Genomic DNA, 19,452 nt, shown 5'->3' with positions numbered 1-19,452 from the left:
TTCACTGCATTCACCTCCAAGTTTGTAGATACTTGCATTATGGAGAGCATCTAAGAGTGGGCGTCAACACATCTCAGATCCTGCAGCCATCCTGAAATGAGGGCTCAATTCCCTGTGCCATAGAACCTTGCGTACACCATCGCTGATTCCTCAACATGTGGTAAGCGGGCAATAGGAAGATTTTCTTCTGTATATTTGTGGGTTTTGTCTTTGATGTACCTCATAACTCAATGTATGTCTGCACTGCTATATCCATTCACACAGAAAGTCGTCTTGAGCTTGCTCAGTTCACACTGCACGTGTTTAGCACCGCTAATCCAGTGAACTTGGGCTGTCAGCAAATGCAGCATAATGACTTTCATGTTGGATGGTGGTGCGAATTCACATGCACGTACCTGTTGATGCCATCAGTTTTGAACTACCATGCTGCACAGAAGAACGCTACGCAACATATGCTGACAGCCCAAGCTCACCAGCTTAGTGACAATAACCACATACGACATGAACTGAGTGAGATCAAGACAACATTTAGTGTGAATGAATATAGCAACAGAGACATACAACGAGCTATGAGGCACAGCAAAGACAAAACATACAAAAGTATAGCTGAAAATCTTCCTGTTGCTCACTTCCATTACGTGAGAAATGTCAGCAACCATGTAGGCAAGATACTGCACCACCGATATTCCTCCAGAGTGGCCACAGGATCTGAGATCTGTCAAGGAACAGAAAGGATCCCATAGATGCTTTCCACACTGCAGGCATCTACAAACTTCACAGTGAATGCTGGTAAAACCAGGAAACCCATTAGCACTTGCATAATGGAGCACAAACATTACGTATGACTGGGGCGCAACAGCAAGTCAGCTGTAGCAAAACACCTCCAGAAATGTGACTGTTCTATAAATTCTCAAGAACCTCATGTGCTTGCTCAGCAACCATGAATGCAGCAGCATAAAATAAGAGAGGCATTCGAAATGATCAAATACTCAAACAGCATGAACAGGGAGGATGACTACAAGTTACCTATGGCCTGGCTGCCAATAATTCCAACCCAGTGGACCACATGTGTTCACCAATAAGCTGCACCACTTGACCTGGGTTTGGCAGCATAAATGGTAGCCATGAGAGAACTGCTGTGTGGCTTCAATGCTTTGCTGTAGACGAACAATACTCCCTGGGTTTGAGCTACCAAGTTGCTGTTGGCAACCAATCACCTATGAGACTTACCCAGCAATCAGTCACTAAAGTAGCCCATACAATAGCCTACCAATTCGCTACTGCCTACCAATCAAGTACTCGAGTTTCCTTCCAATTACCTACCAGAGTAGCACAGGCAGTAACCTACTGTACAGCCATCCCCTACATAGCACCCTCTCTTCGAAATTTCCAATGATTTATGATGTCAGTAGCCACGGGATAACCAAGAGAGATGGTATACAGGCGGAGACATATGTCAGCACCCAACAAATAACTGCCCCAAAGAGGACATCGACACTTTCTCATGCACTATATTGTCATCAACAAACAGTTGCAAGTTGCTGTTTGCTCTATCCATCACATTATTTATAGAAAACAAGAGCAGTCCTGCTGACACCCTCATCTCTGGATTCTATTACTCAAGAAGTCTTCAAGCCATCCACATATCTGAGAAACTATTCCATATGCTTAAACATTCATTAACAATCTGCAGTGGGGCTATCTGAAAAGCTACGAATGTAGTATCTACCTGTTGCATTCCATCCACAGTTCACAGGATATTGTGTGAGACAAGGGCATGCCGAGTTTTACAGGAGAGATGCTTTCTAAATTGATGCCAATTTGTGGACAGAAGCTTTTATGTCTCAAGGAAATATATTATACTTAAATTTAGAGTATTATCAAGAATTCTGCTGTAAACCAATGATAAGGATTCTGGTCTGCAATTTTGCAAGTTGGTTCTTTTACCCTTCTTATAAATAGGAGTCAACTATGCTTTTGCCAGTTGCTTAGGACTTTGCACTAGGTGAGAGATTCACAATGAAGATGAGCTAAGTAAGGGGCCAATCCCAAAGGGCACTCTGCATAAAATTTAATTAGGATTCCATACGGACCTGGTGACTTCTTTGTTTCCAACCCTTCTAAATGACAGGGATGCATACTTCTATGTCCTCCATACGGGAGACTGACTGTCAAATGATATTATATCTATAAGGTCCTCCTATGTGAATGATTTTCAAATGTGAAATAAATTTACAACTTTGGCTTTCTTTTGCTATCTTCAATCGCCACACTAGACTGGTCAACGAGTGACAAGATAGAAGCCTTTGACCCACTCCCCCCCAAATATAAGACTTGGATTCTCAGCAAGATGTTTAGCTAAGATGTGACAGTGGAAACATTTGCATGCTTTGCGCATCAAACTTTTATAGACACAGGAATTTGAAACTTTGGCCTGATGACATTTCCACCTTTTTTGGAAAGAGTGCAACAATCATTGTTTCCTCAGCATTTTCCAAATTTTGTTATTATATGACAGTGGGTCTTTCCACTCCTTAATACATTTACTTTGCACATAGCACCCATGTCTTCCTCACTAATTGAGAGGACACTTGTATGTTATTTTCCACAGAAAGTTCCACCTACTGCAAACAAGGTGAATACAATGCACTACTGCAAAGTCTGTTTAGACAGAGGGAAGAGGGAGACAGGTTATCACATTAAGGAGGAGAGTACATGGCAGTGGAATGACTGCAATGTTGGCCTTTGCGTCCCACAGTGCTTCGCTGATTACCATATTAAAATTAATTACATCTGAACCATATAATACATTCTTTTTCATGAATCCACTTGTGAATGTTCCAATACTACTTTTTGCATGCTGACAGAATCATAATTACAGCACTCAACGGAGAGAGCAAGTCAAACATTTTCCTTATTTCTTTTTTGAGACTTGTGTGTGTTTCTTGTTCTCATTATAAGGTCTGTTTGAAATGTATATTCCTGAAAGGTACATTCTTTCTCCTTTTAAATGAAGCAAGAATCATATACCTATAAATTCATTTGCTTTACAATGTCATAAAAGAGTAACCCAAAATTACATCATTTCACAACCAAGTCTTAGGTATGACAAGGACAGTGTTGAAAGTGTTAAACAATATTTTAAAATTATCTTGCATCACACACGGGCAAAAATTCTGTTAGCCAAACTTCCTGTTCATTCTATTTCACTTCTTTGTAATGTAAAAATGGCATGTGTCAATTCCAATGAAATGAATGCGCAATCAGAAAATATTACCGACACTAGAAAAGCAAATCGCAGTTGGCAGTATATAATTTGTTCTAATGTTTTACCTCAACACACATGGACCTTAGTAAAGAGTCTCCTGGTTTACATGTTTCAATGCCCACAGGGCTTTAACAACATTACAATAGTGGAAACTAAAACTCAGCCCATTACTGACCAACAAACCCTCATATTCATATATACTGCCACTTTCTTTTCTTTTACACTTCAAATGTTAGATACAAACCTTGATGAGGTGGTGTTGCTACATTTGGAATTTTTACATGTCCCGAACTTGCAGTCAGACTCGAAGTTCCTGGTGGTTTAGGCAAAATTTGTGGTGGCTGTTTGGTTTTGGCAGCGGCAGCAGCTGCACCTGCATTGGCTGCAGCAGCCGCCGCTGCCGAGTGAAGGTGAACGGGGGCAGCAGCACCACCTAAAAATTAATGTTTTATGAACTGCAGCCAAATTACAAGTCTAGGTTATGAAACAGCAAAAGAAATTTAAAGAAAATAGCAAAAAAGCACAAAGTTATGATCAAATCAGAGATCAAAGTATAAGGAAAAGTCATGGCAAGAGCAAGCTACACACTATGATGACAAGTGCATTCACAAACTTGAACAATTATTCAATGCAATGGTGTCAGTACACATTTACTAACATTTCCACTGTGGAACTTCATTACATGTTATTTTAAATATTTAATAATTGTTTATATAAATTTCAGTCTCCGGTTTTTTTGTTTTTGTTTGTTTTGTTTTTTTAAGAGAAGACATGAAAAGAAATATTACAGCATACAAATATAATTTAGAAACTATTCTTAATGTATGCTGCCCCATTAAGAAAAACTGATTTATCAGTATTTCGTTTCATTTTATGCTCTTCGGTGTACGTACATACTAATGTATTGTAACAAAACAAAGAGTTAATGGAATATTCAATTCCAGGGTCTCATCAACAATGAAGTCAGCTTTCGTTAGGAGGCCTGGAGAATGAAAATTGTCTATAGTCTCACCGTAAGGAACACCTTGTCATTTGTCAAAAAGAAATCACAAACACCTATACCAAGGAGACCTAATAGGGAATTTAAAAAAATACCACACCCCCACTCCCCAAATGTTAGATTCCAGTGTGTTAAGCACTGCAGCACTTCACTCATACTCAGAGGAGACGAGAACAGAGGGAGATATATAAAGGTAATGATTGTTTTACTTAATGTACAGTATCATAAATACTGTGCCAAAAATTATACCCAAAAGAAGAATGAATTTGATGGGGCACAAACTGCTGAAAAAATACAAATAAAGCATTTCATGTTGAGTCTTTCATGTATGAAATAGTCACAATATATTTTCTACAGCTCGTACATAATTTAAGAACATTATACTTAAAGGAACACCAAAATCTGCTGATGAAATAAACATTCATTAATAAGATTAACTATGATTATTCAACTATATTAATAGATTTTAATGTCAATTTATTACAGCACTTTGTTACTGAATGCAGTTTCAGTGATACAAGATGACACGTAAGAACAATACCATACAGGGCGATGCAACTAAGTTTACGATACTAGTGATGACAGGTTGACTACAGCTGATAAATATTTATTTCATCAGAAGCTCTTTGTGGTTCTTAAACATGTCCTTCTCCAAAAATAGTCTGCTTTTGTGTATTGTTACACGTTATAAGAGCCCTATAAAACTACCATGAAGTGATTCAGTTATCTTATTCACATAACACACTTCTAACTGTGAAAAATTCTTATACTGGTACAAACACACAAACCTGTTGTTATAATCTGTGTATGTGCTGGAAAGCTTGCACCTTGCACAGCAGCAGACTGATGAATGATCTGAACTAGCTGATGATTGGTAGTCTGCAGAACAGCTGTACCGCCCTGCGACATCACTGCGGGAAACTGTTGTGCACCAGGTATTGCTAAGCCTGCTGGCAATGCCTGTAAATGCGATACAACTACATGGTGGAACTTTATTTGCTCGAGTTAGAAATTTCCTATCCTATTATATTATTACAATTACTTTTTCTCCAAATTTATGCAAGAATAAAAGTAAACAAAACTTCATGAAAATGAGATGTCACCGAATTATTGCTGGGCATAACAGCAGATCCAGTAGTAAAAGCTGTTTATTATCGAGTTTTGCACAAAATAAAGGAGTAGTGATGGCCTGAAAGGCTATGCCACCGGATACATAAAAACAACTAATGAGTAAGCGCTAGGCTAAAAAAATAAAACAGAAATAGTTATTTTCACACAACATACGAAATCACGAACCGTTGCTAGAACCTTATATGACAACTCTTGTGCTGCTTGTGTTAAAAACACTAACATGGAGAAAAGAAACAGAAATAGGAAAATAAATGCAGAAGATTACAGACACTAAAAAAGGTGCTTTACAGGGAAATCTGCCTTTGCACTTTGGGGAAAAAAAAAAAACTCTTTAAAGATATGCTATTTCCCCTTGATTTTGCAAAACATAGTAACACATTCATTTATTATGGCACACAAACAAAGCCTCAGAACGGATATACTTGAAATCTTTATGACTATCATAATGACAGCAAACGAAGTGCATGTGAAGAAGAAGAAGAAGAAAGATAATACATAAACTGAGGCTGATAGGTGGCTGTGGGGTTGCATATTGGATAGTGTTCCCAACAAAACCCAATCCATTCCCTTGCAAGTAACTGATAGGAGCTCTGAGAACATGCACTAGTGAAGAAACAGGAAATTATTGATTGCAGATGACATAATCAACAAACACTTTGTGATGTACATTTATTTTAATTGAAGGTAAACATTTTTAAGATAGTGAATAACTACTTTAGATACTTGTTCTATTAGTGAGATGGATGTCTTCATGACCTGTGATGCGAGTCAAACACACAGTGATTTCCACAAGAAGATGTTCATTATCTTTGCCTTTTTCAGAGAGTGTGACTCCTCAATCACATACACGTGGTGATCAGTCAATAAGAACAGTGAGGAACCAAGTGATACGACACATAGATATGGCTCAGAGCCTAATATGGAACAGTCAACAACATCCCAACAAAGGATATTGACATCTACATTCTCATAAGTGCTCCATATTCTTTCAACACAATATTTGGTAGAAACATATCTTATTTATTTATAATATGATCTTTTTCTGTACTGCCATCATAAAAGTACGGGGGAAGTGAAACAGAGAAATACACCACTATTTAAAAAATTGTCAAATCAAAGCCACGACTCACCTGATGTATAACAGGAGTTGGTGTTGTTGATCGAATAACAGGGCTGTGCACAGTGCGATGCTGGGGAGACGGAGATGGTGCTGGAGTGAGAGCCCCAGCTGGTGTAAGAGGCCCACTGCCACTAGTAGCTGGACCGACAGGACTGCTGTTCTTGGCACCGTGGGTCAACACCTGGCTGCCCGGGCAAGCCTGCAGGCTCGCAGACTGGGATATCAGAACAGGCTGCGGTGTCTGGAGATTGACAAATGATTGGACAGACGGTGGAGAACTCGCATTTTGCGGAGACTGCAAACTGTTGCCAGTAGCCGCAGACAGTCTCTGGGGTAAAACGACAGTTGAAGTTTGCTGGTGCACACTCCTGAAACCCTCTTTTACAGAATTCCCTACACTGTAGTTGCCAGCTGTCAGTGGGGCATTAATGTTAGAGCCCTGTACAGTCTTCAAGGATGGTGGCTGTAGTAGAGGTAAACTGGTGATAATGTCTTTCACCAAATTTGCCTGCGGGGCAGTTGCAGATAGGACAAAACCAGCTGTCGCTGTGGCAGCACTGTTTTGAGGAGACTGCAGCTGCACATGATATGGAGAAGGAGCAGGTGACGGAGGGTGCTGAGGTGCAGGTGATCTCCTCGGAAGTGGGCTCGGAGATGGAGTAGGGGGTGCGTGTGGTGACCTAGTAGGAATGGAGAACGGTGAACTCGGAGACGCAGTAGTGCTTTGAGGTACAGTCATTTGTGAGAGTGATAAATTTGCCGAAGTAAAGACTGTACCGGGTGGACCGACAAGTATATTGGAAACACCACTAGATCCGACAGGAATGTTCGAATTATTAAGTACTGTCGCTATGCTGGAGGATCCGGAAACATTTGAACTTGCAGAAACCGCTTGAGCGAGTGCTGGAGGTCCAACAGGGGCACCGGATGGCCCAGATGGCATTCTGGAACTCCCAATCTGAATACCAGAAGTTTCCAGGCACAAGTTGTTGGAAGAGTCACTAAAGGATATATTGGAAGAACTGATAACAGCTTCTGAATGCCCAAAAGCTATGCTGGAAGCTACAACTGCAATTCCCGAAGAACTGCTCGAACTCTTAACTGGTGTACAAATAAAACTTTGGGACTGTGAAGTGGAGACAACAGTCTGAGATGTAGGGCAACTAACAGAAATATTTGCCGGAAGTGCGTGTGGCGAATGTGAAATTGGAGTGAGGACAAAATGTTGCGTCGACACGGGGACTGGCGCAGCAACTGACCGAGAGAGGTTACTGTTGGCACCTGAAGCACCCTAAAAGAAAAAGAAATGAAATAATTCAATACATGAACTTCTGAATTTCCGTATTTTACACTATATTAGGATTTTCGACAAGTTGTGAAATGTCAATGGAAGCAGAAAAAGTTGAAGTAATGCACAAAAAATATCCTAACAAACATTCAAATAATCTGCTATAGCAGTAGAAACAATAAAAGCAAGTAACAAAGTCCTGCCCATTAATTTGTCTGGTAACAATTCAAAATAAAATTAAATGAAACATCACCTGCACACACAGTGTAAATTCAAAAATGGCTGAAAAATAGTCAGAAACAGGTATTAACACAAAAACAAATTCTCCAGTGTGTCCAAAAACCAACATATAAATTTATTTTACATCTTCCCATGAAAGCCACTCAACTATACAAATTATTTGTAAATACTGAGGCAAGCAATTTTAGTCAGTCACAAATACACTTTTATCTACAATTTGTCATAAAAAGTGAGGAATGATTTCAGCATTTCTCCCAGTCATTATATGAAGTGATTTTAACAGTAATTGTATTACATACTCATGACAGAAGATAAATAAATATCAAACAACTTCCTTCGAAGTCCTTAAATAATTCAGTCCACTACTGTGTTTTAACTATATAGAAGTTTCCATTTTCAAGTAACAAATGTTTTCTGGAAAATGAAATGGACAGTGCTTGCTTGTTAGCCAATATGCTCAGAAAGGCTATCTAAAGCAAAGAGCACACAAGAAAGAAGCAACTGAAATACCAAAATGAAAATAGTATTAATAACCTTTCAGTCAAACAGAATGTATGCATAGTGTAATATATACTTCCAGGATCTATCTTGTCATTCAAACACTATAAAGCATTAACTCAAGACAGCAGAAAGTTTACAACTCTTATGTCAGAAATAACTGCTAACAATGAATATATTCTCAAATATATTTCATAGCTTGTTTTGTTTTAGGGCGCAAAAACAACTCCATCATATGCACCCATGTCAAAAGTGTAGAACAAGAAGACAAAGAGAGGAGTTGAAAAAGATTGCACCTCAATCCCAATCAATGGAATAGACGACAGCTGAAAATGGGGACATGGAGAAAGGTCTATAAAATACGCCATAGAGAAACGGAGGTCCAGAACTAAAAATTAAATGACCTTCGTCATATAGCTACAATGGATAAAAAGTAAAATGTGGTCGACAGCCCGCTCGTTGTTTCCTAAAACAGCCGATAACTCAGAAAACAAACACATACGAGAACTTAAGTGGTTAAAAAAGGGTCATTCCGTCAGGAAATGGTGGACCGTCAAAAGTTGAGCACAATATTAAGCGATGGCAGAGCACCACTTAATGAATGGCGATGGCTAAAAAGACAGTGCCCAATACGCAATCTAATTAAAATGATCTACTCATTGCGAGAGGGCCGAGAGGAGGTTGTCTAAGCCGCTGCGAGAGGCATAATGACCCGGAGCTTGTTCCCGTGAAGGGAGGACCAGTGGTGATGCCAAAGTGACATCATCTATTAACACACATCAACACAGAGATCATCGGATGGAATGTAAGAACTAGCGGGCTGAGGTGCAAGGACTGCAGCCTTGGCAGCAGTGTCAGTGCCCTCGTTTCCTGCCAGACCAACATAACCAGGAACCCACATAAACATCACAATGACTTCAACAAGAGTGAGCAAATGACAGCTTTCCTGGAGCCGCTGCACTAAGGGATAGACTGTGTACAGCACACACAGGCTTTGGACACAGAGTCGGAGAACATGACGCAATTGAAAAGCCTGTGACTGTGGATGTACTGAGTGGCCTGATACAGAACAAAGAGCTCTGCTGTAAATACTGAGCAGTGTTCCAGAAGCCAATACCGAAAAACGTTGGCACCAATGATGAAGGCACACCCAACACCACAGTCAGTCCAAGAGCCATCATTGTATACAAAGGTACTATTGCGAAGTTCTATGTGAAGGTTGTGGAACTGAAGGGGATAGAATGAGGCTTGAGTAGTGTCCCTAGGAAGTGAATGAAGGCCAAGGTGAACACGGCCCACCACACAAAGCCAAGGTGGTGAAGGGTTTACACCCACTGGGAAAGTTGCAGGTAACATGAAGTTTAGCTGCCAGAGAAAGTGCTGAAAGCGAACTCCAGGAGGTAACAAAGAAGAGGGACCTGCCCCATAATGCCGATCAACAAGTCATAAAAGAAGGGGGCATAGGATGGGTGGCCATGCATGGCAGACAAACGGCACACATATCTGCTGAGGAGAAAGTCACAGCAGTAGAAAAGTGGTAGTTTTGGAGTTTCTGCATACAGACTCTCAACCAGGCTAGTGTAAAAGGTGCCAGTGGTCAAATGGATGACATGATGGTGGGTAGTATTGAGACGGCGTAAGAGGGACGGACATGCAGATGCGTAAACAAAACACCCATAGTCTAGTTTCGAACAGACAAGGGATCAGTACAAACAGAAGAGAGTGGTCCTTCTGCTCCCCACGAAGTAGCACAGAGGACACACAGGACAGTTAGGGACCGCATACAGTGGGCTGCCACGTAAAACACATGAGAGGACCAAGAAAGTTTCCTATCGAGTATGTGCCCCAGGGATTTTGTAGTTTCAACAAATGGAAGAGCAACAGGCCCAAGATGTAAAGACCGTGGACGAAGCCAATTGCACTGCCAGAAATTCATACAAATGGTTTTGTCACTGGAAAAACTAACGCCTTTGTCTATGCTCTAAGAGTAAAGATAATCGAGACATTGCTGAAGACGCCGTTCAAGGAGCCATGTCTTGCCCTGGGGTGGAGGATGGGGATGAAGTGAGAGCATAATCCAGCTTCCTCATAGTAAAGGCAGCATTGTAGCACTCACAATTCTGAGAAGAGAAGGATATCACGCAAGCCTCCTCTGCTCTTTGCAGATGGGGGAAGGCAGGGTGGGAGTGGCTCGAAATCTCCGCAAAATGGCAGCCCAAGGTGTCAGAGATAGCAATAGGCTCCATGATGACATCACCTGCAACTGTCAGGCAGGAAATTGGGGAATGGATCTTGGTCCCAGAGTGCCATCAGAAGTTCGCCCACATGACGGAAGAGGGAGTGGAACTGTTAAAAGTACTGGTGAATGAAATTCAGCTAGTTTTTTCACTGTCCCGAAGGATGCGATAAAACTGTTCACGCAACTTTTTATAATGAATGAAGTTTGCCATAGTAGGATGATGGTTAAAAACGCAGTGAACACGTCTCCGCGAGCGAATTGCGTCACAGCATGCCTCAGTTCCCCAAGGGACCAGGATACGGTGTGATAAAAAGGATGTGCGAGGAATGGAACATTCTGCGGTGGTAAGGATAATGTTTGTAAAATATTCTACCTTGTCATCACAATGGGGAAATGTTGTTCATCAAAGGTTGCCAGGGAGGAGTAAAGCCTCCAGTCAGCCTTAGTAAGCTGCCAGTTGGGTGTGGTAGGAGTCAGTAAATGGATAGCACATGGGGAATGGTCACTCAAGTATGCATCAGAGAGAAGGGACCATTCGATATGATGGGCAAGCTGGGCATATCAGAAAGACAAGTCCCAATGGAAATAGGTGTACGAGGAGTCGGAAAGGAACGTGGGTGCTCCAGTGTTAGGGCAGAAGAGGTTAAGTTGATTAAGAATGTCAGCCAAGAGGGCACCACTTGGACAGATTCTGACCCAAAGGGGATGATGCACATTAAAGTCACTGAGTAGCAGAAATGGGGGAGGTAGCTGCCCAACAAGCTGAAGGGAGTTTGCCTAGGTGACATCGAATGACGGAGGGACATAAATGGTACAGACGGAAAAAGTCAGGTGAGGAACGTAAAGGCAAACTGCAACAGCTTGAAGATAGGTAGTCAGAGAGATGGGTTGACTATCAACGTCATCCAGTATGAGCAGCATGACACCACCATGAGATGGAATGCCGACCTCTGGGGGAAAGGTCAAAACAGACCGGGAAGAAATGCGAGAGCTCAAAGCGGTTGTGAGGACACAATTTTGTTTCCTGAAGGCAGAGAACAAGTGGACGCTGCAATTCTAAGAGCAGCCATAAATCCTCTTTGTTGAACTGAAGACCGCAAATGTTCCACTGGAGGAGAGTCATGATGAGGAAAAACACGAAGGGGTGTCACCTTGATGGCTGATGAGTAGCAGCCTTCAGAAACTCGCTGATAAAGGGCATACAGGCAGGTGGCTCCTGCTCCATGTGATCTACATAAGCATCAGCATTCTCCTTCTGTCGGCCTATGGATAGCTTGTCAAATACTGAGTTTTGGTAATACAAGGTGTATAAGGGCCAGTAAAGTAGTTGTAGCCACAAGTCAAGACAGAATAAGACTATCACTGAACAAGGGTTTTGCAAACTTTCTAAAAATATGAGCTGACAAAGGCTTCAACAAACTTTATGACACATATGAGATGTCATATCATGCAACTGTTTACATTGAACACTTGCAAACGAAAACACCATCATCTGATTGACATTGTTCTTTGACAAGAAAATAATTGTTAGTGTCAATATTCACAGATTCAATTTCAGATACCTGCAAACATGCCCATGGATAATACACACCCACATGCATATGCATATTAACCCTTAATCATGAGCATTACTGAACAGTTACTGAACATTCACAATGTGCCGTGATTTCTTAGCTATGCAAGTTAAAAGGTATATGGCCAGCAGACCTCAAACAGTTCAAAATATGACAGTCATAGCTACAAGGAATAAAGTGGTGTTCACTTTGTGAAAGACTGATGTCTAACAGCGTGGCTGCAACAATGGGGGCATGGGATGTACTTGTCTTCCTATTATTTAAGAGAGAATGAGTCACCTGAACCTTAGTAGCAGAATGATGAATTTCACAATAACAGTTAAAATAACAGAACAAAAACAAAAATGATAAACTGAGGTAATCCTGCTACCCAGTTAACTACTGGGACAGACAGTAATCCTGAAATGCATAAAAATGTTACCCTCAAGTCATTTAAGGGAATCAGACACAACTGTAAATTTTTCAATATTTAACCCATTTATCTCCCTGGCGGTTGGTTGGTTGATTTGGGGGAAGGGGCCAAATAGTGAGGTCATCAGCCCCATCGGATTAGGGAAGGAAGTGGGCTGTGCCCTTTCAAACAACCATCCTGGCATTTTGCTGAATTGATAAGGAAATCACAGAAAACCTAAATCAGGATGGTTGAACGCAGGTTTGAACTATCGTCCTCCTGAATGCAAGTCCAGTGTGGTAACAATTGTGCCACCTCGCTAGGTTATCTCCATGGCACTTAAAAATTGCATAGTGACAGGCAACATAATTACTGCAACAAGTAATATCAGGTGTCCCACTCTTAAAGGGTCCCACGGAAAGTGTTATATAAATCTTAAAAAAAGGAGTTATGAAACCAAATTTGAAAATGACATACCGACCAGTGAGAGAGATAAAAGCGTAACCCGTTCTATACTTGGCTTTAGGGCCGCCAATGTAAAAGACGGCAGCACCCTAATACTAGCAAAGAACTGAAAAGAGCAGACACTGAAAGGTCAAGGGGGCAACTGAGACTTAGTGTCTTTGAAGTATATTGGTCCTAACTCATGGTCCGGGTGCCAGAAACGGGAGAGGGGGAGGATGGGGGTGCAAGTAAACACAACCCCACTCGAGAGCAGATGTATAAGGGTCGATACCCCCTGTATGCAAAAGGAAGATCAGGATGTTGTTCAATGGTGATTGGTATCATCAGAAATTGTCTGTGGAACTAGTCCGGAAGACACCAATGGCCATATGGTTGACTGGGTTTAACACACACACACACACACACACACACACACACACACACACACACACACCTTTTTTTTTGGCAGGGGGCAGAAGGGGCAGCAAATGTGGTACCATGTGCAATTTTATTTCAGATGAGTCATCATAACTTGAAGATAATTGCACTGAAGATAGCTACACAGTAGCTGAAATCAATCTGCAATAAACAGATTAACAATTTACAATTGGTGATGCCCTGCCTCCTGTCTCTGAGAGTCAGTGGCGCCACTTAGCCATAAACCTGGCAACAAAAGTCCAAGCAGGGCTGCACCAGCGCCTGGTACATGCTATAGTAACATAATACACACCTCAAGAGTTGTGCTCAAGAAGGCAGGAGTCATTAAGTAACAGTCAGATTATGTATCATCTGACAGTGAGTGGAATCACGGTCCATGGCTGTATTATGTGGACAGTATATCGTGCCAGTCGGCCACGACCGTGAACAAGCGAGAATTAGGTTGCCCGATGGGAAAGACGCGGTCCAGGGGAATAAGCCAAGCCTCCCTCTCGGAGGGCTGCCGTCCAAAGTCTGCATTCCTAGTGCTTCCATGAAAGCAGAACTGACATAACAGTTATAGGTATCGCCGATTTCTTTTGTTGTCGCGAGAGTCGTATTTGAATTGCTTTATGCACCAGGATTAGTCTCTTCACTCATTTCAAAATAAGAAAAGAAAACAAGCAATCCGCAATGCAAAGTAAATTGAAGTACACAAAGTATTTGATAGTGGCTACAGCGCAATGGTTTGCTGTAATTTGCATTGGTAGTTCAGGCCCAACCTCCACCAGTATCTTATGCAACAACAGTTCATAACACATTCTACCTAAAACTGCCAGGATATGGTGTCCACATAATATCATGAGACAAGGCAGGAGACTGAAGCCATTCCCAGTCAGTGAATGGTTAATTATATAATTATAATATTCTTCATGTGGGTATCATAATCGTATACTTGTTAAAGGACATTTTGAAATTTTCCACCTCTGATGTATCTCACAAGTATTCAATTTATTTTATGTAGCACAAATGACCAATTCTGGTCATACAGACCATTTTTAAGTGCAGTATGTCTCAAAGTGTTAGTGTTAAACAGCTGATATAGCTGATCTGAAAGTGGGCACATAACGGGCTAGCATCAGAATTAAAACCAGAAAGCTTACTGTGTTGTTGTTAAACAATGAAAGTGAGCATATATAGTGTCCTATAACGTGGAATTAGTTATAAAAATGTCTATTATTGGACACAGTAAGTTTCTGGTTTTAATTCTGACACTTGCACATTATGTACTCGCTTTCAGATTGGCTAGAGCCACCGTTTGATAACTACCCATCAACACCTACTACACTCGGAAATGGCCTGTGAGGCCAAAATATGTCTGTCATAAAAGATACAATAAACTAAATACTTGTGAAAAACAGTCGAGGTGGACAACTTAAAAATGACTTAAACATTATATAATTTGGCATACCGAGGGGCAGAGGAGAGGGGGATGTCTTCAATTCGCCGCTTACACATCTGGAAGGCAGCCTTGTAAGAAGAGGACACTGGCACTCTCACAAAATGGCTCACATTGCGTTCAGCAAGAGCTGACACATCAGTACAGATATCATCCTGAAGGAAGCGACCCAGTACTGTTGTGTGTCTTTGGCAGCCCAGAATAATATGGAGCTCGGCCCACACCAGGGACGAAAAGGCACACATTACCAGGGATAAGACATAGTTCTCCCAGCATTCCTCCTTACTGAATTTAATTAAGACAGCAAGCCTTAACATCAAGTCCCTAAAAGTAATAAGGGTAGTCTGCGAAGGATGTCACTTGAAATGTTCTTCAGCAATCCTGAACAGCTATAGCAATAGCTTTGGTCTACCATCCCACCAGTTGGCGATGGACAAAAAAGAATAGCAGTTCCAGTAGTGTTGGTGATCACTTCAAAGATGCGTTTCACAACCTCGTTGATGCAACCTGTTTTGTTTTGTTTTAGGGCGCAAAAACAACTGGGGTCATATGGGCCCAAGTCAAAACTATAGAGAGGAGTTAAACGATTATACATCAGTCCCAATGGACAGAATAGGAGACAGCTAAAAACAGGCACGTGGGGGGGGAAACACCACGCAGAAATGGAGGTCCAAAGCTAAAAATTAAATGGCCTTCGCCATATTGCCTCGGCGGATAAAAAGTAAAACGCGGTAGACAGCCCGCGCATCATTCGCTAAAACGGTTGATAAATCAGACGGCAAACCCCAGCTGGAACTTAAATTGTTAAGAAATGGGCATACCAGCAGGATGTGGTAGACAGGTAAAATTTGGACACAATGCAATCAAAGTGGTTCGGTAATGCCACTTAGCAAATGACGATGGCTAAAAAGGCAGTGCCCAATACGTAGCCAGCAGGAGGGCAGAGAGAAGGTCGTCCAAGGCGCTGGGAGAGGCTTAATGAGCCGAAGCTTATTCCCGTGAAGGGACGACCATTGGCAATGCCAAAGGACCACCACTCCTGACAGACGGCAACGCAGCAGAGATCATCAGAGGTACTCGTAGGCTGTTGTACGAGGACTGCAGCCTTGGCAGCTGCGTCAGCAGCCTCATTTCCTGGCAGACCAACATGACCAGGGACCCACAGAAACATGACACTGACCCCAGGAAGAGTGAGCAAGTGACAGTTTTCCTGGACCCGCCGCACTAAGGATGAGCAGTGTACAGCACACACAGACTTTGGTGGGCACTGAGTGAGTCTGAGCAGAGGACACAATTGGAAAGCCGATATCGAAAGACACGGGTGCCAATGACGAAGGCACAGCCCGACCCCATGGTCAGTCCGAGAGCCATCAGTGAAGAGAAAGGTACTATCGCGAAGCTGAGGAGAAAGTCACGGCAGTAGGACAGTGGAAGTTCAGTATACAGACTCTCAACCGTGATAGTGTAAAAGTCGCCTGTGGCCAAATGGATGCCATGATGGAGGATAGTGTGGAGATGGCGTAAGAGGTATGGATGTGCAGATGGATAAACAAAGCACCCACAGTCGAGTTTAGAATGGACAACGGACTGGTACAAACGGAGGAGGGTGGTTCAAATAGGCACCCCAGGAAGTACCATTGAGGACACACATGAGATTGGGGAACCGCATACAGCGGGCTGCCAGGGAAGACACATGGGAGGACAAAGAGTGTTTCCTATCGAGCATGAGTCCCAGAAATTGCGTAGTTTCAATGAACGGAAGGGCTACAGTCCCAAGATGTAGAGATGTTGGGTGAAACCATTTGCACCACCCGAAATTCATACAGACAGTTTTGTCATGGGAAAAGCGAAAGCCATTGTCAATGCTCCAGGAGTAAAGACGATCAAGGCAGCGCTGAAGACGCCACTCAGTGAGACAGGTCTGTGGAGAACTGAAATTGATGGCAAAATTGTCTACAAAAAGAGAGCCTGAGATGCCCGGTGGGGGACAGGTCATTATAGGGTTAATGGCGATAGCAAAGAGGACGACGCTGAGGACAGAACCCTGAAGCACAACATTTTCCTGGATAAAGGTATCTGACAAGGCAGAACCCACATGCACCTTGAAAACTTGATCTTGTAAAAATGCCCGAAGAAAACAGGGCAGGTGCCCACAGAAGGCCCATGTGTAAAGAGTACGGAGGGTACCAGTTCTCTATCAGGTGTCGTAGGCCTTCTCCAAATCGAAGAACATGGCCACAGACTGGGATTTCCGCAGAAAACCATTCATGGCATGTGTGGACAAAGTAATGAGATGGTCAACTGCAGAACGCTGTGCTTGAAATCCACATAGTGCAATCGTTAGTAGATGTCGAGACTCAAGCCACTAAACCAGCCGGGCATGAATCATACATTCCACCACCTTGTAAATGCAGCTGGTGAGAGAGATGGGGCAGTAGCCAGAAGAAAGGTTTTTGTCCTTGCCAGGCTAAGGTATGGGTATGATGGCATCATGCCAGCATCCAGGAAATGTGCCCTCTGCCCAGATGCGGTTGTATGTGTTAAGCAGAAGGTGCTTGTTCGCAAGAGAAAGGTGCTGCAACATCTGAATGTGGATGGCATCCAGCCCTGGGGCAGAGGACCAGGATGAATTGAGAGCATGATCGAGCTCCCTCATAGTGAAGACAGCATTGTACCACTCACGATTTGGAGAAGAGAAGGGTATCACCCAAGCCTCCTTCGCTCATTTCCGATGGAGGAAGGCAGGGTGATACTGCGAAGAGCTCGAAACTTCCAAAAAATGGTGGCCCAAGTGTTGGAGATAGCAATAGGGTCCACAATAACATCTTCTGCTACTGTCAGGCCAGAAATTGGGGAATGGATCTTGGTCCTAGAGAGGTGTCGGAGGTTGGCTCATGCAACAGAGTAAAGGGTGGAAGGTTGCCAGGGAGGAGTAAAGCTGCCAGTCAGTAAGCTGCCATTTGGACGTACATGTGGATGCAGTAGGAGTCAGTGAACGGAGAGCACACAGGAAATGGTTGCTGGAATAGATGTCAGAAAGAACAGACCACTCAAGACAATGGGCAAGCTGGGCAGTGCAAAAGGATAGGTCCAAATTGGAATAGGTGTGTGAGGAGTCGGAAAGGGAAGCGGATGATCCAGTGTTAAGGCAGAAGAGGTTGAGTTGGTTGCGAAGGTCAGCCAAGACAGCACCTCTCTGACAGGTCCTGGGGGAACCCCAGAGGAGATGATGCGCATTAAAGTCACCGAGTAGCAAAAACGGCGGAGGTAGCTGCCCAAAAAGCTGAAGGAAGTCTGCCCTGGTGACATCGAAGGATGCAGGTACATAAATGGTACAGAGGGAGAAAGTCAGGCGGGGAAGGGAAAGGTGAACTGCAACAGCTTGAAGATGGGTAGTCAGGTAGATTGGTTGGGTATGAAGGTCATCCCGTACAACTAGCATTACACTGCTATGAGACGGAAATCCAATCTCATGGGAAAGGTCAAAATGAATCAGTAAGTAATGTGAAAGCTCAAAGCGGCCATGAGGGCGCAATTTCATTTCCTGAAGGCAGAGTAGAAGGGGATGCTGTGATGATAAAAGCAGCCGTAAATCCTCTTTGGGCGACCAAACGCCGCGAACGTTCCATTGGAGGACAGTCATGAGAAGGAAGAGATGGAGGGGTGTCAACTCGGCAACCACCGAGTGACAGCTAGTGTAGAGTTGCTACTACTACAGGGTACAGGAGCAGGAAGATCCAGCTCCATGGGGTCCACAGAAGCATAGGCTTGCTTGTGAGGTCAGTCCGTGGAGTCCAACACTGAAAAATGATTGGCGATGTGCACCGGCGTGACAGAGGCCGGGCGGGCTAAGGTAGCACACGGCAACACTGCCGAACAGGATCGAAGAAGAACAGTTGGCGGAGGAGAAGAACAGTTGGCGGAGGAGAAGACCGTTTGCCTTTAGCGGACTTCTTTGAGCCTTTCTGGTTAGAGGATCACTCGGGTGTTGTTTGGCTGGAGGGACAGAGGAAGGCTGGAGGGACAGAGGAGGTCTTCACGGGAGTACTCCTCCTGTCATTTCCTGCCTATTGGTTGTGTAGTCATGGCTTTGCCCCTTTAGGCAAGAGTTTGACAGTTTGTTGCACAGTGGGACAGGGGGATGGCGATGCTACCTTGACACTGGGCGATTTCACAACCTCCGAGCCGAATTTGAGGGCGCATGTCTGCATGGCCATGGCCTTCATGGAGCGAGGGGTAACAAGAACAGAACTATATGTACCAGACGGGAGAACACAGGGTTTGCGACTAGCCAGTAACTTGCGAGCTACTGGGTGTGGCACTTTTTCCTTTACCCGAACCTCTTTGACAGCCCACTCAGCTAGCTAGATACACGGGACAATC

The 19,452-nt window shown here is 43.1% G+C and overlaps 1 protein-coding gene across 1 annotated transcript in view; it reads right to left on the bottom strand.

Moving 5' to 3' along the window:
* Positions 1-19,452, bottom strand: part of LOC124556335 (mucin-5AC-like) — a 341,354-nt gene that overhangs the window by 168,052 nt on the left and 153,850 nt on the right. The window contains exons 4-6 of the mRNA XM_047130305.1: positions 6,530-7,810; positions 5,057-5,228; positions 3,513-3,701 (exon numbers count right to left, since the gene is read on the bottom strand). Of these exons, the coding sequence (XP_046986261.1) occupies positions 3,513-3,701; positions 5,057-5,228; positions 6,530-7,810 (1,642 nt within the window). The remainder of the gene's footprint in view (positions 1-3,512; positions 3,702-5,056; positions 5,229-6,529; positions 7,811-19,452) is intronic.

This window comes from Schistocerca americana, chromosome X, assembly GCF_021461395.2.
Source record: "Schistocerca americana isolate TAMUIC-IGC-003095 chromosome X, iqSchAmer2.1, whole genome shotgun sequence".
NCBI classification, from domain to species: Eukaryota; Metazoa; Arthropoda; class Insecta; order Orthoptera; family Acrididae; genus Schistocerca; species Schistocerca americana.
This window is presented reverse-complemented; position numbering and strand designations above follow the sequence as displayed.